We start from the raw sequence: 14,790 nt of genomic DNA, 5'->3' as shown, positions 1-14,790 counted from the left end.
CTTTCTGATTGGCTAAGCGCTATTCTATTATTTTCAATGTCTGCATGCATGTTGTAAAAGGCGACTAACGGGATCATACCAGTATGTATACCAGTTGCGTAGACAAGTGCCCATGTTGTTGATCCCTGGATTTTCTGGTCCAGACTTGACTTTGAGTGGGATGTTAAACAGCATACACTAACTCTTCTCACTCATGAAACACACTAACAATAGTACCCATGTTGACTTTCTAGGCGGCATCCTGTGAGTGTATGGCAATTAGGGCAGCCCGATGCTATGACGCAGAGTCCAAAGCCATAATCTTTGCCAATGGATTGCCCTGTACCCTGGAGAATATGAAGGCAACAGGGCTTGGTCGGTACGCTGAACTGATGTACGAGTTTTGTGACAACATGGCCATGCTGAAGACAGACAATGCTGAGTATGCTCTCATCACCGCCATTGCGATATTCTCAGGTATGGACGGTTTAACTCAATATTTCACATGTCTTCCAGTTAATTAGACAGTTATAGTAATTAGCTGGTAAAGTGATGATCTGTCTGTAGGAAATAAGAAAATGTAAATTAGCTTTTGTAATGCAGAGTAATTTCTTATTGAAATCCTTTCAATTTTTAACTCACTGGACTGAGTGTCAGGTGAGGTTATTGTGTGGAATGTTTGGTCAGAGCATCCTGTATGTCATCTGATTTAAGGAGGTTGGATACAAAATATCAAAATGTTAAGAAATTCCTAAATTTTGTATCATGTTGTAGAAAAACGTTTCACAAATAACAATGGCAAATCACCTCAGCATTTGTTTGACAAGTGCCCTCAACTTTGTGTCTCTGTCTATGAAAGAACAATATATCATTGAAAGTTCTCTTAGAAGTGAATGGTTCACTTTTATTATTCAGTATGTGTTTTTTTTAAAGATATTTCAGTATTGATAAGGAATAAAGCAGGAAAATCAATTTTCAAGACAGTAAGATAGTATGTAGGATTTGACACAGAAATTTACCTCTGAAAAAAACAGGAAATCAATCAAATATTGATTCATCAATAAAAAATGGATATGAATATGATTAATATAAAAAAATTAAAACATATGTTACTAGAGGGTATCAAATTTTTTTCCAGTTAAAACAGGATACCCAAAGTAAATTGGATAAGGGGAGATAACTCTTGTCCAGGTTTACCTCAGGATAAATGTTTGTGTAGCTTTCTTTGTAGGTGTTAAATAACCAAAATGTCATGGAAACTGCTCTGTTTCTTTTGTAAAATTATATTCTGTGCAGTATGATCCCTTTTCACTAAATTGAAATTACATGGGTAATTTTTGGTTCATCTATTCAAATTGGGAAATTATCATAAAGGGTAATAACTGTGTAACATAACCAGATACATGCTGAAACTGTCACATCCCTTTGTCGCATGTGGTATGCACACAGAGGTATCCAACCTCTTTAAAGATCTGCTTGTCATCTCCTCAACTGCATTCACAACTTTTCCCACCATCAAAAACACATAAAAAAACCGAGTCCACATGCATTTCATGCCAAACTATAGTCAAGTGAAGTTAGAATTGGAGATTGATGTGTCCTTTACTTTTCACTAAATCTAAGGTGAGGTGACCTTGATCCAAAGTCTTTTAGTCTCATGCAGTCCATGATAAGATGGTCACATACATCCACATAGTGATCGCATCGTTATGGCCACCTTCATCATATCTGATCATATCCGTAGTCCTGGGTTTGATTCCCCACATGGGTACAATGTGTGAAGTCCATTTCTGGTGTCTCAGAAATGATATTGCTAGAATATTGTTAAAAGTGGCGTAAATCAAAACTCTCTCACTCATTCATATCATATTTTAAGTTCTTGTAGTAAGTGCATTGTTTGATATTCATTCAGAAATACACAGATATCATGGCTTGGTCCATGAAGGTCCGGCTTGAAAGGCAGTGGGGTAGCCCAGTGGTTAAAGCATTCACTCATCACACTGAAGACACAGCTTCAATTCCCCCCATGGGCACAATACGTGAAGCTCATTTCTGATGATATTGCAAGAATATAGTTAAACATGGCATAAAACCATTTTCACTCTCTCACACACACATATCATAGCATGCTAGTACTGTAGATCAGTACTTGTGATGCCAGTCACTGAATATGCAGTTGCTTCCCTATGTTGTGATCACCCAAGAAGGTCCCAGGGTAGAATAGGCCTTCAGAAACCCATGTTTGCCATAAAAGGTGACAATGCTTTCGTAAGAGGCGAGTAACAGGATCCGGTGGTCAGGCTCGCTGACTTGGTTGACACATGTCATCGGTTCATAATTGCGCAGATCAATGCTCATGTTGTTGACCACTGGATCGTCTGGTCCAGACTCAATTATTTACAGACCGCCACCGTATAGTTGGAATTTGGCTGAGTGCAACGTAAAACTAAACTCACTATGTTGAGATCCTTTCATCAAGTAGTGAGTGAGTTTAGTTTTACGCTGCACTCAGCAATCGATCTGCGCAATTGGGAACCGATGACACGCGTCAACCAAGTCAGCGAGCCTGACCACCCGATCCCGTTAGTTGCCTCTTACGACAAGCTGAGTCGCCTTTTATGTCAAGCATGGGTTGCTGAAGGCCTATTCTACCCTGGGACCTTCACGGGTCTCCTTTCATCAAGAGTTCAAATCTTATGTTATCATGCTTGACCCTATTGCAAAGTATGCTTTAATCAGTTGACTGTATTTCAGGGGTTTTGTACCTTGATGAATTTGCTCTATGTTGCAGAGAGGCCCGGTCTAAAGGACAAACAGAAAGTTGAAGAGATTCAATCTCACTATGTAGAAACACTGCAGTCATATGAAAACGCCAAAAGACTTCGTGGTGGGAGTGCACTTGCCAAATTTCTGACCCGCATGTCAGATCTCCGAACAATCAGTGTGGAGCACTCCAACCTGCTGCTGGATATGGAGATGGATGGAGCACAGTTCCCGTCCTTGATGATGGAGACATACGCGACCCAGCCAGACCCATAGTGGCCTACAGAGGTCGTGAGACTCTATGTCCAGTCCTGCGAGTGCATCTGGCATGCTTGCTAACTGGTCACCATCATCCTGGCTTCCTTGTGAATGTTGTCATATATCGAAATATAATTGCTGTTGAGGTTTATTCACTTTGGAGGATGCTTTCTGTGGGATGGTTCATCAGAACTGATATGGAATGGACGAGTGGCTCGAGGAACGGTCTGTTAGAAGGAATGGCAGAACCATGTCTTGCAGATTGTCCTCATCATGTAAAGATATTTGCCTGTCAATGTGTTCCCTCATATGCATAATCAAGTCTCGTCGGCCATGTTCATTGTTCTTGTTACTGATATTAAGATGATTACTGTGCAAAACATACAACAGATATTTTAGAATGAGAGTGAGCAGCTACAAACAGGAGTCTTCACTTAATAAAGAACTTCATAGTGATGATTTTGGACAAGTCATGGTCTTTCATTGGTAGTTCAGAAAGGAGGATTTTTGAGATGGTGATTCATGTGTACCAACCTTTTCAGTACTTCTCTCCTAGATCAGTCATGTTGCCTATCTGTGTGAGTTCATGGGAGCTGATCTCATCACACAGAAAACATCAGTAATGGTTCCTCTTTCAAAGAAAACTGCACCATACCAAAAACACAGGCCTTGATCAGTCCCCAGTGAAATGAAGAGGGTCCCGCATCAAACAGTAGTTGGATGAGACCAACTGGATGCTGGTGTTATTGAGAGTATGATGAAGGCATTGGTGAGAATTGCTGATCAGAAAAGATGTTTATGGGGTTATATGGGTGCAAAATTTCAAGTGGATATATACAATTTGAGACTATAACTTTATACTTTGTAAATATGTTCCTCGCGCCATACCAAGGAAGATGACAAGTGTGTCTTGAGGTATGTTTGCAAGTTGAATTTTCAGCCAGATTGACCATCGATGGATCTGTACATACTCTGTGAAATAGCTAGCTAGCTCCAAGTGTGTTCACTTTGCAGTATGGACTTCAGGAGTGTTCCTTTCAGATGACAATACCGCTACATTGAAATTCAATACTTACAAAAAAGTGGAGAAGATTTTGTGGTCTGCATCAGGACAGCAGAGGGACTTTACAGTTGTTGTGACATGGGTGTGGGCAAGCTAGGCGTTATCCTAATACCTTGTTATGAGACGATGTGTGGTTTAGTAGCCGAGGCAAGGGATGCGACAGGATGTGGGCAAGCTAGATGTAGTCACAGGACCTTGTTATGAGATGATGTGTGGTTTGGTGGCCGAGGCAAGGGATGCGACAGGATGTGGGCAAGCTAGATGTAGTCACAGGACCTTGTTATGAGACGATGTGTGGTTTGGTGACCGAGGCAAGGGGTGACATGACGTGGCCATCAATTGTGAAGTGAGTTCCATCTAATGGAGAGCACCCTGCAGAGTGTTGTATAGTGTTGTACAGAGAGATGTATATAGTGAAACTGAGACGACAAACAATATTGACGTCAATAAATGTATATGTAACATGTAAGTATATAGACACAAGTGTTTCCGAGTGATCATGTAAACTGACTCTTCATGCGTGTCTACACACAAAGACAAGGATCGTTTGATGTCATGAAATTTGATTTTAACTATGACACGTCATTCAAATTTTGCATCCCGCTCAGCGATTAAGACATTTAGCGGGAGTAAATGTGAAACAATCTTTCATCAAAGTGGATTTAGGTGCATGTTGTGCCAGTACAAGAGGTGATGTTGAAAGATTGATTTCTTTTAATTATGCTTTTTTGAAGAGAAATTTTATTGTTGACAGTCTGGTTTTAAAAATGAAGGTGTTGACAGATTGTTGAAAGCAAATTACATGTGTCACACTGGATTATCATGGACAACATGGAGGTGTATCATGTGACTGTCATATGACTGTCATGTGACTCCATGATTTAAAGACATGGAGCTAGGCAATGGAAAGACACGGTTACTAGCTTATGAGACAATGGACTTGTGTGTGGATTTGTCAGGAAGCATTATGTATTCGACATCGTCCATTTGTTTCAAGATTGATGAACTTTATAAAAGGCAGCTTAGTTTCTTATGACCATTGTAACTCTTCAATTCATTTCTCCTGCCTGTCACCTGGTTTCAGTTGTTTTCTTTTGTTGTTTTGTTTTGTGGAAATATATATATATACACACACACATATATATTTATGAATGGAGATTGCATTTTAATCAGCTTTAATGCTTCATGTTACTTTCGGAAGACATTTTTATGGCAATGACAAGGGTTGTTTAAGAGGAGGAAGAACATTATCAATCAAGATGGGATTTTTCAGTTAACATAGTTATTTTTCTCTTCAAAGTTTCAAGACTAACCTCTAAAACAACCTGTTGCCTTTGACCTGTATGGAGCTGTTGATTTCTGGGAGGGCTTACACTGCAAGAAAGTTTTAGATACAAGCTGAACATTTGTCTGAGTTTTAGTACACTGAAAATTTAGTTAATTTGAGCTTCAAATTTGAGTGAGCTATCTGGTAACACCTTGTTGTATCAGGTTAGATCTCGTCAGATCTCATCAGTCAAATTTGTCTTCTTGGAAGATGCAGAATTGAATTGTGCCATTTACTAAAACTATTGCCTCTGAAAACAAGGTGACTTACACTGCCAGTTTACCAACCTGAGTTTACATCAACATACATATCCGATCATATCCATGTCTGGTTACTCTTTTTATCACCATAAAGGTACGCTTTGGCAATGGCTTGTGATAGACAGGGAAAGAAATAATTATTTTTCAAGGCAAGTATAATCAACAGCAAAATTCATTATTGATCTGTAAAAGTATTTTGCAAGGCATAAACATTGAATTTCACTCATTGTTTTTATCAACCTTCATTGTATTAAATAAATTGTTTGACACTTTGACCAGATACAGCTGCCCTCTTTAGAATATGCTTTTTGTTATTTCTTGCAAAGACTTATTCTTAACTCATGAGTATTCAACTCGTTCTTCATTTGAACAAGGAAAGGAACTGGTCTCCTTGATATTTACAGATGAGAAATATGAATGACTAAAGCTTACACCAACAAAAACCTACCTTAAGAATCGCCAACTTTTGACTTAAAGTAACATTAAATGATGGTGATTGAAAAAAATGTGAGCTGAGTGATCAAGACATGGGATAGCTGCAGATGATACACTGTAAAAAAGGGCAACTTCCTCTCATTGCACAGGTTTTCACAGGAGAGGGAGATGATCAGTGTTGCCGAAACATCTTTGAGGAAACAATGTGATGCAGGATTGTGATCTTAAGGATCTATAGATTTTAGGCTGAAACTGGCAGCTGTAACAAATGTGGCCATATTCCTAAAACTAAGCACTTTTGGTTTTCATTCTACAGACATGCAGAACCTCAAAGTGTGAGGGTAAAAAGAAATTTGAAGCAAAAATAAAAGATGATATCATTTTCATTTAAAATACAAGGGTAGCATGTCTCTTAAGTGACACAGTTTTCTATTAAACATTTATGAATCTATTGAGAGCAAGAAACTCATTAATGTTTTCATGTTTTGGACTGGGCTGGGCAAGGTAATGTTCAGGGCCCTGTTCCCCAAAGCAATCATATTGCTATGTCAGTCATAAGTCTGTGTTAGAGTATGTGAGTTATGATCATCTTAACTCCTTGATCACCTTGAGGAACGGAATCCAGGATATGTTCCCTTGCTATGAAGGCCAGAAGGGTCGAATGCTGGGTCTGGATGGCGGACGTTGTAGATGACTACAAAGAAAGTGCAGATTTTATTACTAAGCTCTCCTTGTGGTAGGGCCATAACTTGCACTTGAATAAATTGTGCCTTCAATTTGTAATGATTTCTAAGTCGGGAATTTTGGCTTTAACTCCTCAGGGGAACTGGGGCAGCAACTATATGACTGTAAAATGGCTTTTAATGTACACCATGTGATTCAGTGTTGTGTCCATGCTGTGTGACAATTGTGAGCACCCCTTTGTGTCCGTGCATCCTCTGATTAAAGTTGAGCAGATGTTGATTGAACAAACACTTACCATTGTTCAATACTCAGGCATAATTCTGTATCACATCACAAGACATAGTGGTTCAAGTGTCACGCCATTACTCTGGAGAGCATCGGATTCATCTGCATTAACTCCAGTAAGAGGACTCTTCCTCAGTGCAGTTAAGACAACAATCCTTATTCTTGGACTAGTCACCAGTTATTTGTTCCTTGGTGTAGTCCACGGATTTTAATGAATTTTTTGGTTCTGATATTGTGATATGGTCATACTCAGTACTTCTGATGTGGAAAGGTATTAATATTGATAGCGATCACTTCAATATCATTTCCTTACTTGGTAAATTTGTGAAAAGAATTTAAAGAGGAACACACGTATGATAGAGGTACTCACAGTTGAGCATGTAACAGTGTATATCACACTGACTGGTTACTTGTAACTGTAATGTATGCAAGGTTCAGGATTCAGTGTTGTTCTTGTTGGGATCATGTTACCTCTATGTCTGCACAGCTTTCAACAGCCGCTTGTCATACCCACAAGTGTTACTGCTTGCAGTCACTGTGAAACAGCTTCATCAGCATCTTTACACTTGGTTATCTTATGGGAGTCTCTGTATCCTTTACTAAAGTAGATGTTTAACTGAGGAGTTCAACCCGTGCATTTTCCCCCAAGTCATTTGAGTATTTGGCAAAAAAAATGACAGTTGTTTAGCTTATTACCTTAGTTTAAAGGGGGAATTCAAAATAAAATTGTCCCTTTAAAAATAACTATATTATCTGCCTCAGTTTATCCCTCAGCTGTTTAACGCACTGAATCACCAATCTCTAGAGTAGTTGCTCCAATATTAATTTTAGGTATCAAAAGGTTCATTCATCTGTGGGTTAATTATGACTGTTATGTTTTTTCATAGTGTAATTACATCATGTTGATATGCATCATGTCACCATTGTAAACATATACTTCAACTCAGCAATAAATGAAACATATTGTGTGTTCAGTCTCATCAGTAACAATACCAAGACCAGGCCAATATCTATATATAGACCCTGTGTTTCAATGTATCACTTGGTTTAATGACAGTTACTGCTGGTTTTAGTTTCCAAAATGAACTTGAATCAAATTGCATAGCTGATAATATAATGAAACTGAATCTGACCTCATTACAATGGTGTATGACCTCATTTTTATGTATGACCTGTAATTTTATTGTTGGTGAATGAAGTGTCTGGTAATCTGCGAAAATGTTCATGACTGTTTTTATGGATTGCAACAATGTTGCATGTTATGTGACTGGTGTAATTTGAAATCACCTTTCATGTGACAGTGTTCATGGCCTGGAACAGTGTGGTTACACATGACTGTTCATGATTTGGAACAATGTTGTTAAACGTGACAGTGTTCTTGGCCTGGAACAATGTTGTTACACATGACAGTGTTCTTGGCCTGTAACAATGTTGTTACACATGACAGTGTTCATGATTTTTGAAAGTGTTGGATATTAATCATTGCCCGATTCATAAAGTATATAGAAACCTGAAACAAACTTTTGTTCACTCTGGTTTTGCACATGTTTTAAGAATATACAAACTGAAACAATCCTGTCTGCTCCTTGTGGCCTTCTTCTGCCCAGCAACACTGTTGCTTGACTCCAGACTTATTCATGAATATACCTCCAACTCTGTCGTATGTTACCCTTGTGTCTAAAGCTGCTTATGTAGACTGTCCCAGTGAAGGATTCTCTTTGCAGTTTTGTACATACCATTTTAAATGCTTATCACAAATTTCATGTGCTTTTGCTGTGAAATAATCCCAGTTAAGACATATTCAACAACAGCTGTAGCTTCCTGTGGCCAGTCGTGTCCTCATATATACATGTGCATATCAATTCAAACTGGAACCCCAGTATATGCAACTGGCATCCCAGACACCTGGTGTCGAAGCCTCACAATATGAAGCTGTCATCCTACTACCTGGCTTTGTACATACTGCAAGTATGGTGTAGATGTAGACAGCAAGAATGGTGTAGAATGTAGCTGCTGACGACTTGTATGTCCTCTGATGTATGGATAGTCTGTATGCACCCAGTTACACTGTGCTGTAGACACTGAAATGTGAAACTTTACAAGTCAGTGTACTTCATTCAGGATATTAACCGCTGTATACACTATTCAGGACATGTACAAAACTGTATACATTGTTTAGGGTGATCAGGGCTGTGTATACAGTGCATCAAATGTGTCCTCTTCAGTATACATGTTTTCAGGACTCCACAGAAAGGTTGCATTGTTTTGGCATGTTCAACTATGAATGCATTGTTCAGGAATGTACAACAGTGTAATCAAGTTTGGGGACACATACAACAATGGTAACAGTTTTCAGAAACTGTATATGTTCGTCATGGTGTGAATACATAGCTTCTTTTCAACATCATGGCTATTCAGCCATATCTGCTACAATTACTATGTAGAACACAGTGCCACTGTACAATGTCTGGCTAAGGACTGAGTGTTATGATCACCTTTAGGTCTTGGTGACCTTGTACAACAGCACCTATGGAGACATGTAAATTGATGAATCACAAAGATACCCAGATACTCATTTTCAGCTGTCTAACTGAGAAAGAATTTATTGGTTATGATTTACGATTTAGTGGACTTGAAAGCCTACATTTTTCAGTCTTGCAGGAAATTTGAGTTCAAACTGTATTTGTTTATTCTGGCACAAAGACTGACAAAATGCTGAAACTAAAACTAAACCCGCTCTCATATTGTAGATTTTGTGATCATTTTAAAATGGCTCTGATGTTACGGGTTTGTTGCTGAGTATGGCCAAACCAACTACCCTGTCTGGCAAGGATTATCTATGTCCAGTTTGTACCATTCATCAAGTGCTGTCAATCACTGCTATGTCACCATAGCAGTATCCTTATTGGAGAAATATGGAAGAGGTCTTGACCAGTCACTTCATTCAGAATTAAGCCTGATAGCTTCAAATCAATCGTTCAACTGTTAGCATACATTTGAAGCTCTTATTAGATATGTCTTGTACCCATATATTATCTGCAAACAGTTGTCGCTTACTTCATGCCATTAATACTGACAAACACAAGATACATATCATACACTCAAAACGTCTTTGCAAACTGTTTTGTTTTTACATCACTGATCTTGTTCTGTACTAGATATTGCTCCTATCACCACTTTCATGTTATTTTCACTTACTTGTATTTTGGGTTTTTTCTTGTTATTTGTAGGAAGATGTATTATGAAAATGTTAAAAAAAAAAGACAAATCCTTGATTTCTGAAGTCTGTACATTTACCTAAACTTTTACTTGGATAATTCATAACCCATGTATTTGACATTCTGACTTGGAAAATCTCTATGGTCGGACTAATTTGTTTATTCTTAAACAGACAAGCTAACTCCATATTTGACATAAAATTATTTATGTTAATTTGGTATTTTGATAATATCATATTTTATTATTTCTTCAAGAAGAAGCAAACATATTGAGATCAGCTTGGATAATATACAAGGATATTGTTTGGGTCGCTACAGTCTCTTGGAATATTTTCCAAGAAAACATGCCAAACCACAAAAATAGATTCATCCGGTTTTACCGGAAATAATATGCGTTTTCATTTCCCATTAGCATCTGTATATCACCATTAAATGGCTCCAGTCAACAGCTTGGGTTTCTTGGAGTGATTTCTTTTATTATTCAGAAAATTGTTTGTAAATGGCTTGTGTGACGTTGGTAGCTTGAATTTCAGTGTTTCACCATGTCGCCAAAATATTTTTATTTGATTGCCAAATACTATTTTATTTCGTGTGAAGTATGCATCCTCATCAGTTGTCCCTAGCAGGTTTAGATTTCCCATCACCCAACATTCTCCTACTTGAATACACAGAGACCACAATATTTTCCTCCAACTATCAGTTTAAAATTTCCCCATCTGACAAGATTAAAATGTATGCAGATGAACAAATATTTTTTTTATATATTGCTTTGTTTCCACAGTAAATTCCATTTTGGTTTTGTAAGAAAAAAAATAATCACATGATAAAATATTTTTCTACTTTTCCGAAATGACAGCAAGCTAACTTAACCAAAGATTATGTCTGAATCTTTGTGAGCAGTGATCAACATGTGTGGATCAGTTTTCATATATGGTCATTTATTGAAAATAAGGACAGAAAAATTATGTTTCATATTTTAGTGTTAATGTATCATTGCTTTGATTTGACAGTGAGAAGATTCTATATTTGTGCATCTTAAATAGGTTATACAAACTTCAGGATTTGATTGATTTTTAGATTTTTTTAATCAATTCCATGATCATTTATTGTCAAAAAGAGCATTTTGACATATCAGTAATATTTTAACCTACAAAATGGCTTGTCATTGATTGGCAGGAAGTTATTTTAAGGTAAACCACTTTCATGAAACTTGTCAAAAATGAAGCTACACTAAATTTTTGTGATGGAAAAACAAACACAACACAACAAGGTCAATGACTGTAAAATTGTACAGGCATGAAAAACAATTTGCCAACTGTAGAAGATTAAAGTTGTTGATCAGTTGGTTGGTTCTTGCATCTCCATCAGTGAGGGGGACACACCTAATCATCTTCAGTGCGATGGCAGAGAAGCAATTGGGTACCAAAAGGGATCATACCATCCTCGATATCTGCAGCGTAAACATTCTGATATGTCTCCACTATACCCTGGACGCATCTACGGCTTGGCCAGATAAATTTATTACCTCCCTTGGCTGGTTTTTCATCCAATCAGGTGTCTACACTGGTAAGGTGAGCAAACCAATCACAACTCACTCTCACTTTTTAAATTATCTAACCAATTAAACTTGACAACACTAATCATGCAGAGGTTCTCTGAAAGAGGTAGAAGGAGTTCTTGCATATATTATTTTCAAGGACCTATACATTTGTCTGTATGATTTCCCCCAAAATCTCAGTCACACTGCAAGCAAACCCTCACAGTTGCAACTGCTACCTTTGTTGGCACTGGCAAGCTCGGTTGTAATGGTGGCCTAGCTGATTGGCTACTGTGAGAATGCGGCGCCAGCAAAAGGAGGTAATAAAATTATTAGGCCAATCCATTGATGCATCCAGGGTATAATGGAGACTTGACAGAACGTATACACTTGAGATATCGAGGCTGGGATGAGGCAGGTTTGTGTTATTGGAAAATGGCAACTTCATGTTTGAGTTACTTTTACTTCAGCTAGACCAATCTTTTTCTTGTCTTGTAAAAATCCTGCTTAATTTAACAAGCCAAAGACATTGTTTTATGAATAGAAATTAGAAATTGGTCTAATGTTATATTTGAGATTACACTTCAGAGAGGGGGTGGGGGAGTTGAGAATTTTTTTAAAAATCTGGTAAGTACTGGAATCTTTATTCTCTAAGTGTAATCCCAAATACAACATATGTTACCTTTATTTATGCTTCGACTGGGTTTAAGCAAGCAATTAATAATATGTTTATGTTTTGATTGTAAATCAGTAGTATCTTGTGTCAACTTTGGACACCAGGTGTCACGTTCTGTTTGGGAAATTAAGCTCAAGTCAAACCCAGCATTTTATGACTTGTCATTTTTCACCACTTTTATCGTGGCTTATCAGCTAAAAAACATCTTATTTACTTTGCCTGGAACTTATGTGATGTAATAGTTAGGTATGTATCTTTGTGAATGTGGAGAGTTACGTGATATTGATCCCATACATGAATAAGAATAATTTACCATCACCAACCATCTGTATGTTAGATGTAAGAAGGTACTTATATATTAGAAAAGAGAAAAGATCTTCTCCTCGAGTTTATGAAGAGTCAACTCGCTTCATGTTTTTATTATTAGACTAAGCATTTATTATTCTGCTTCATGGCTAATGTTACGTCACACTCACACACAGACATGTATGCCAAGTTAAGCTGAATACCAAACCTTGTTTTCTCTCCAAACAAGGTGTTGTTAATGTATGCAGACAAGAAGTGGTATCGACTTGGTCTGTTTACATTGTTCTGTTAAGCATAATGACAGCTTGTGTAAATTTGGTTCAGTCTCTTAATTGACCAGATGTCTTGAAGTATACTATTTGCTCAATGTAGATTAAGAGTGGTCTCTCTTGGAGCCTGCTGTGATTTGATTGGTCAGCATATGCTGGTTGTGCCCTCTATAAATGGCGGAAATAAATATATTGAAATACATTACAATATGGGGTTTTTTTTAATCTTTTGTCTGTTATTCACTCACCTACTCTTACAGATAGTAAGAGCTGTTATTTGGACACAGATCCAGTGTTCTTTCAAGGAACAGAGTTATTCACTCTCAATCATGGCATTTAAACTCTCATATTGATTTCACAATTATTGAGCAAGTATGGTTTTACACTGCTTTCAGACACATTACAGCAATATCATGGGGTTGGTTTCACATTAATTTCAGGCTCACTATCGGTAAACGTACGACCAAAGCGAAAATTGACCAGTAGATATTTTTTACACGATCTGCGCATGCGCACAGCGAGTCTGTAAATAATGTGAAACCAACGATACTGGTAGGGGGGACACCAGAAGTGGGCTTCACACAATGCATCCATGTTGGGAATGGAACCTGGGCCTGTGGTCAAAGCGTGCACTCGTCACACCACAGACACGGCTACCCTACTTCAAACCACTGATTGATATCACACACAACATCCCAATCAGTTAATACGGGGATGGCCTAAAAGTCGCGCCAAGAAAAGCCGGGCCGGGCCGGGACACCGGGTACTACTAAAACGGATTGCAGAATATTAAAACGAAATCTGCGCATTTAGGTAGATAGAATTCCAGGTATGGTTTGGTTGAAAATGTGTAATTAACTATGAAAAACCAACATTGATAACATACCGAGAGTTCCAGAGGAAAGACATTGTCTTGTTGTTATGTGTTGTCCTTGTTATGTATATGTGAGAAGGTTACTTACTTCTCTAAGTGTGTGAGGTGTGACATCCCGGGGTCCTGGGCAGGAATTGACAGTGCTTTACAGCTTTTCTCTCCTTAATTAAAACAATTGGGGTTTCCTAATTGACCTTTATTGTCTCATGCTGAAGCAGCACGGGATGTTTATGTTAAAGAGGAGTGGCCATTGGCGAGAGCCAGTGGGCAACTGTGACATGATTATAGATATGTGTTAAAAGCAATATAATAAATCACAACATTTTGTTATATCTTATATAGGATCAAACCAAGTATGCATTCGCACGCACAAAAATCGTATGTATTTCCACTGTATTTTAAAAAGCATAAATCCATCCCAAATCCGATTGTTGTAATCCTGCTACAACGTCCGATAGCCCGTGTGTAGGCAAATGCTTAAATTTACTAGTACACATGAGAGACAAAATGCAATTATATCTATCTAAATAACACTTAGTAGAGCATGTGCAAACACGTTTGCTCAAAGCGAAGCACACTTTTCTATAGTTTCAACAGACACTGCATTACAACCGTTCGGTCTGGCTTGGCACGTTCCATCAGAAGCATCTTTCACCTCTCAAATGTATCTTAAAGTGTATTTAAATCCATAGACTTGTATCATATATACATAGACATCACTTTGTAGTGTTACAAAATGCAACATGTAAAGAAAACCGGTCCGTTAAAGTGAAGCACCTGTCTGTCACAATTTCCAACATAGCCTGGACCAAAAGTGTGAAGTCTCTGTTCCCCCCGACTTGGCCCGAGCTCTCAA

At 38.0% G+C, this 14,790-nt stretch overlaps 1 protein-coding gene across 7 annotated transcripts in view; it reads left to right on the top strand.

Annotated features, from left to right (window-relative positions):
• The window catches only part of LOC137256600 (ecdysone receptor-like), a 129,803-nt gene extending 116,535 nt beyond the window's left edge, over nucleotides 1–13,268 (top strand). For all 7 annotated transcript variants that reach the window (XM_067794478.1, XM_067794476.1, XM_067794481.1 and 4 more), the window contains 2 exons: nucleotides 234–456; nucleotides 2,771–13,268. In XM_067794478.1, coding sequence (XP_067650579.1) covers nucleotides 234–456; nucleotides 2,771–3,018 — 471 coding nt within the window. In that variant the 3' untranslated portion in view covers nucleotides 3,019–13,268. The remainder of the gene's footprint in view (nucleotides 1–233; nucleotides 457–2,770) is intronic.
• Nucleotides 13,269–14,790: the final 1,522 nt, after the last annotated feature.

This window comes from Haliotis asinina, chromosome 11 (assembly GCF_037392515.1).
Source record: "Haliotis asinina isolate JCU_RB_2024 chromosome 11, JCU_Hal_asi_v2, whole genome shotgun sequence".
In the NCBI taxonomy this organism is placed as follows: domain Eukaryota; kingdom Metazoa; phylum Mollusca; class Gastropoda; order Lepetellida; family Haliotidae; genus Haliotis; species Haliotis asinina.
This window is presented reverse-complemented; position numbering and strand designations above follow the sequence as displayed.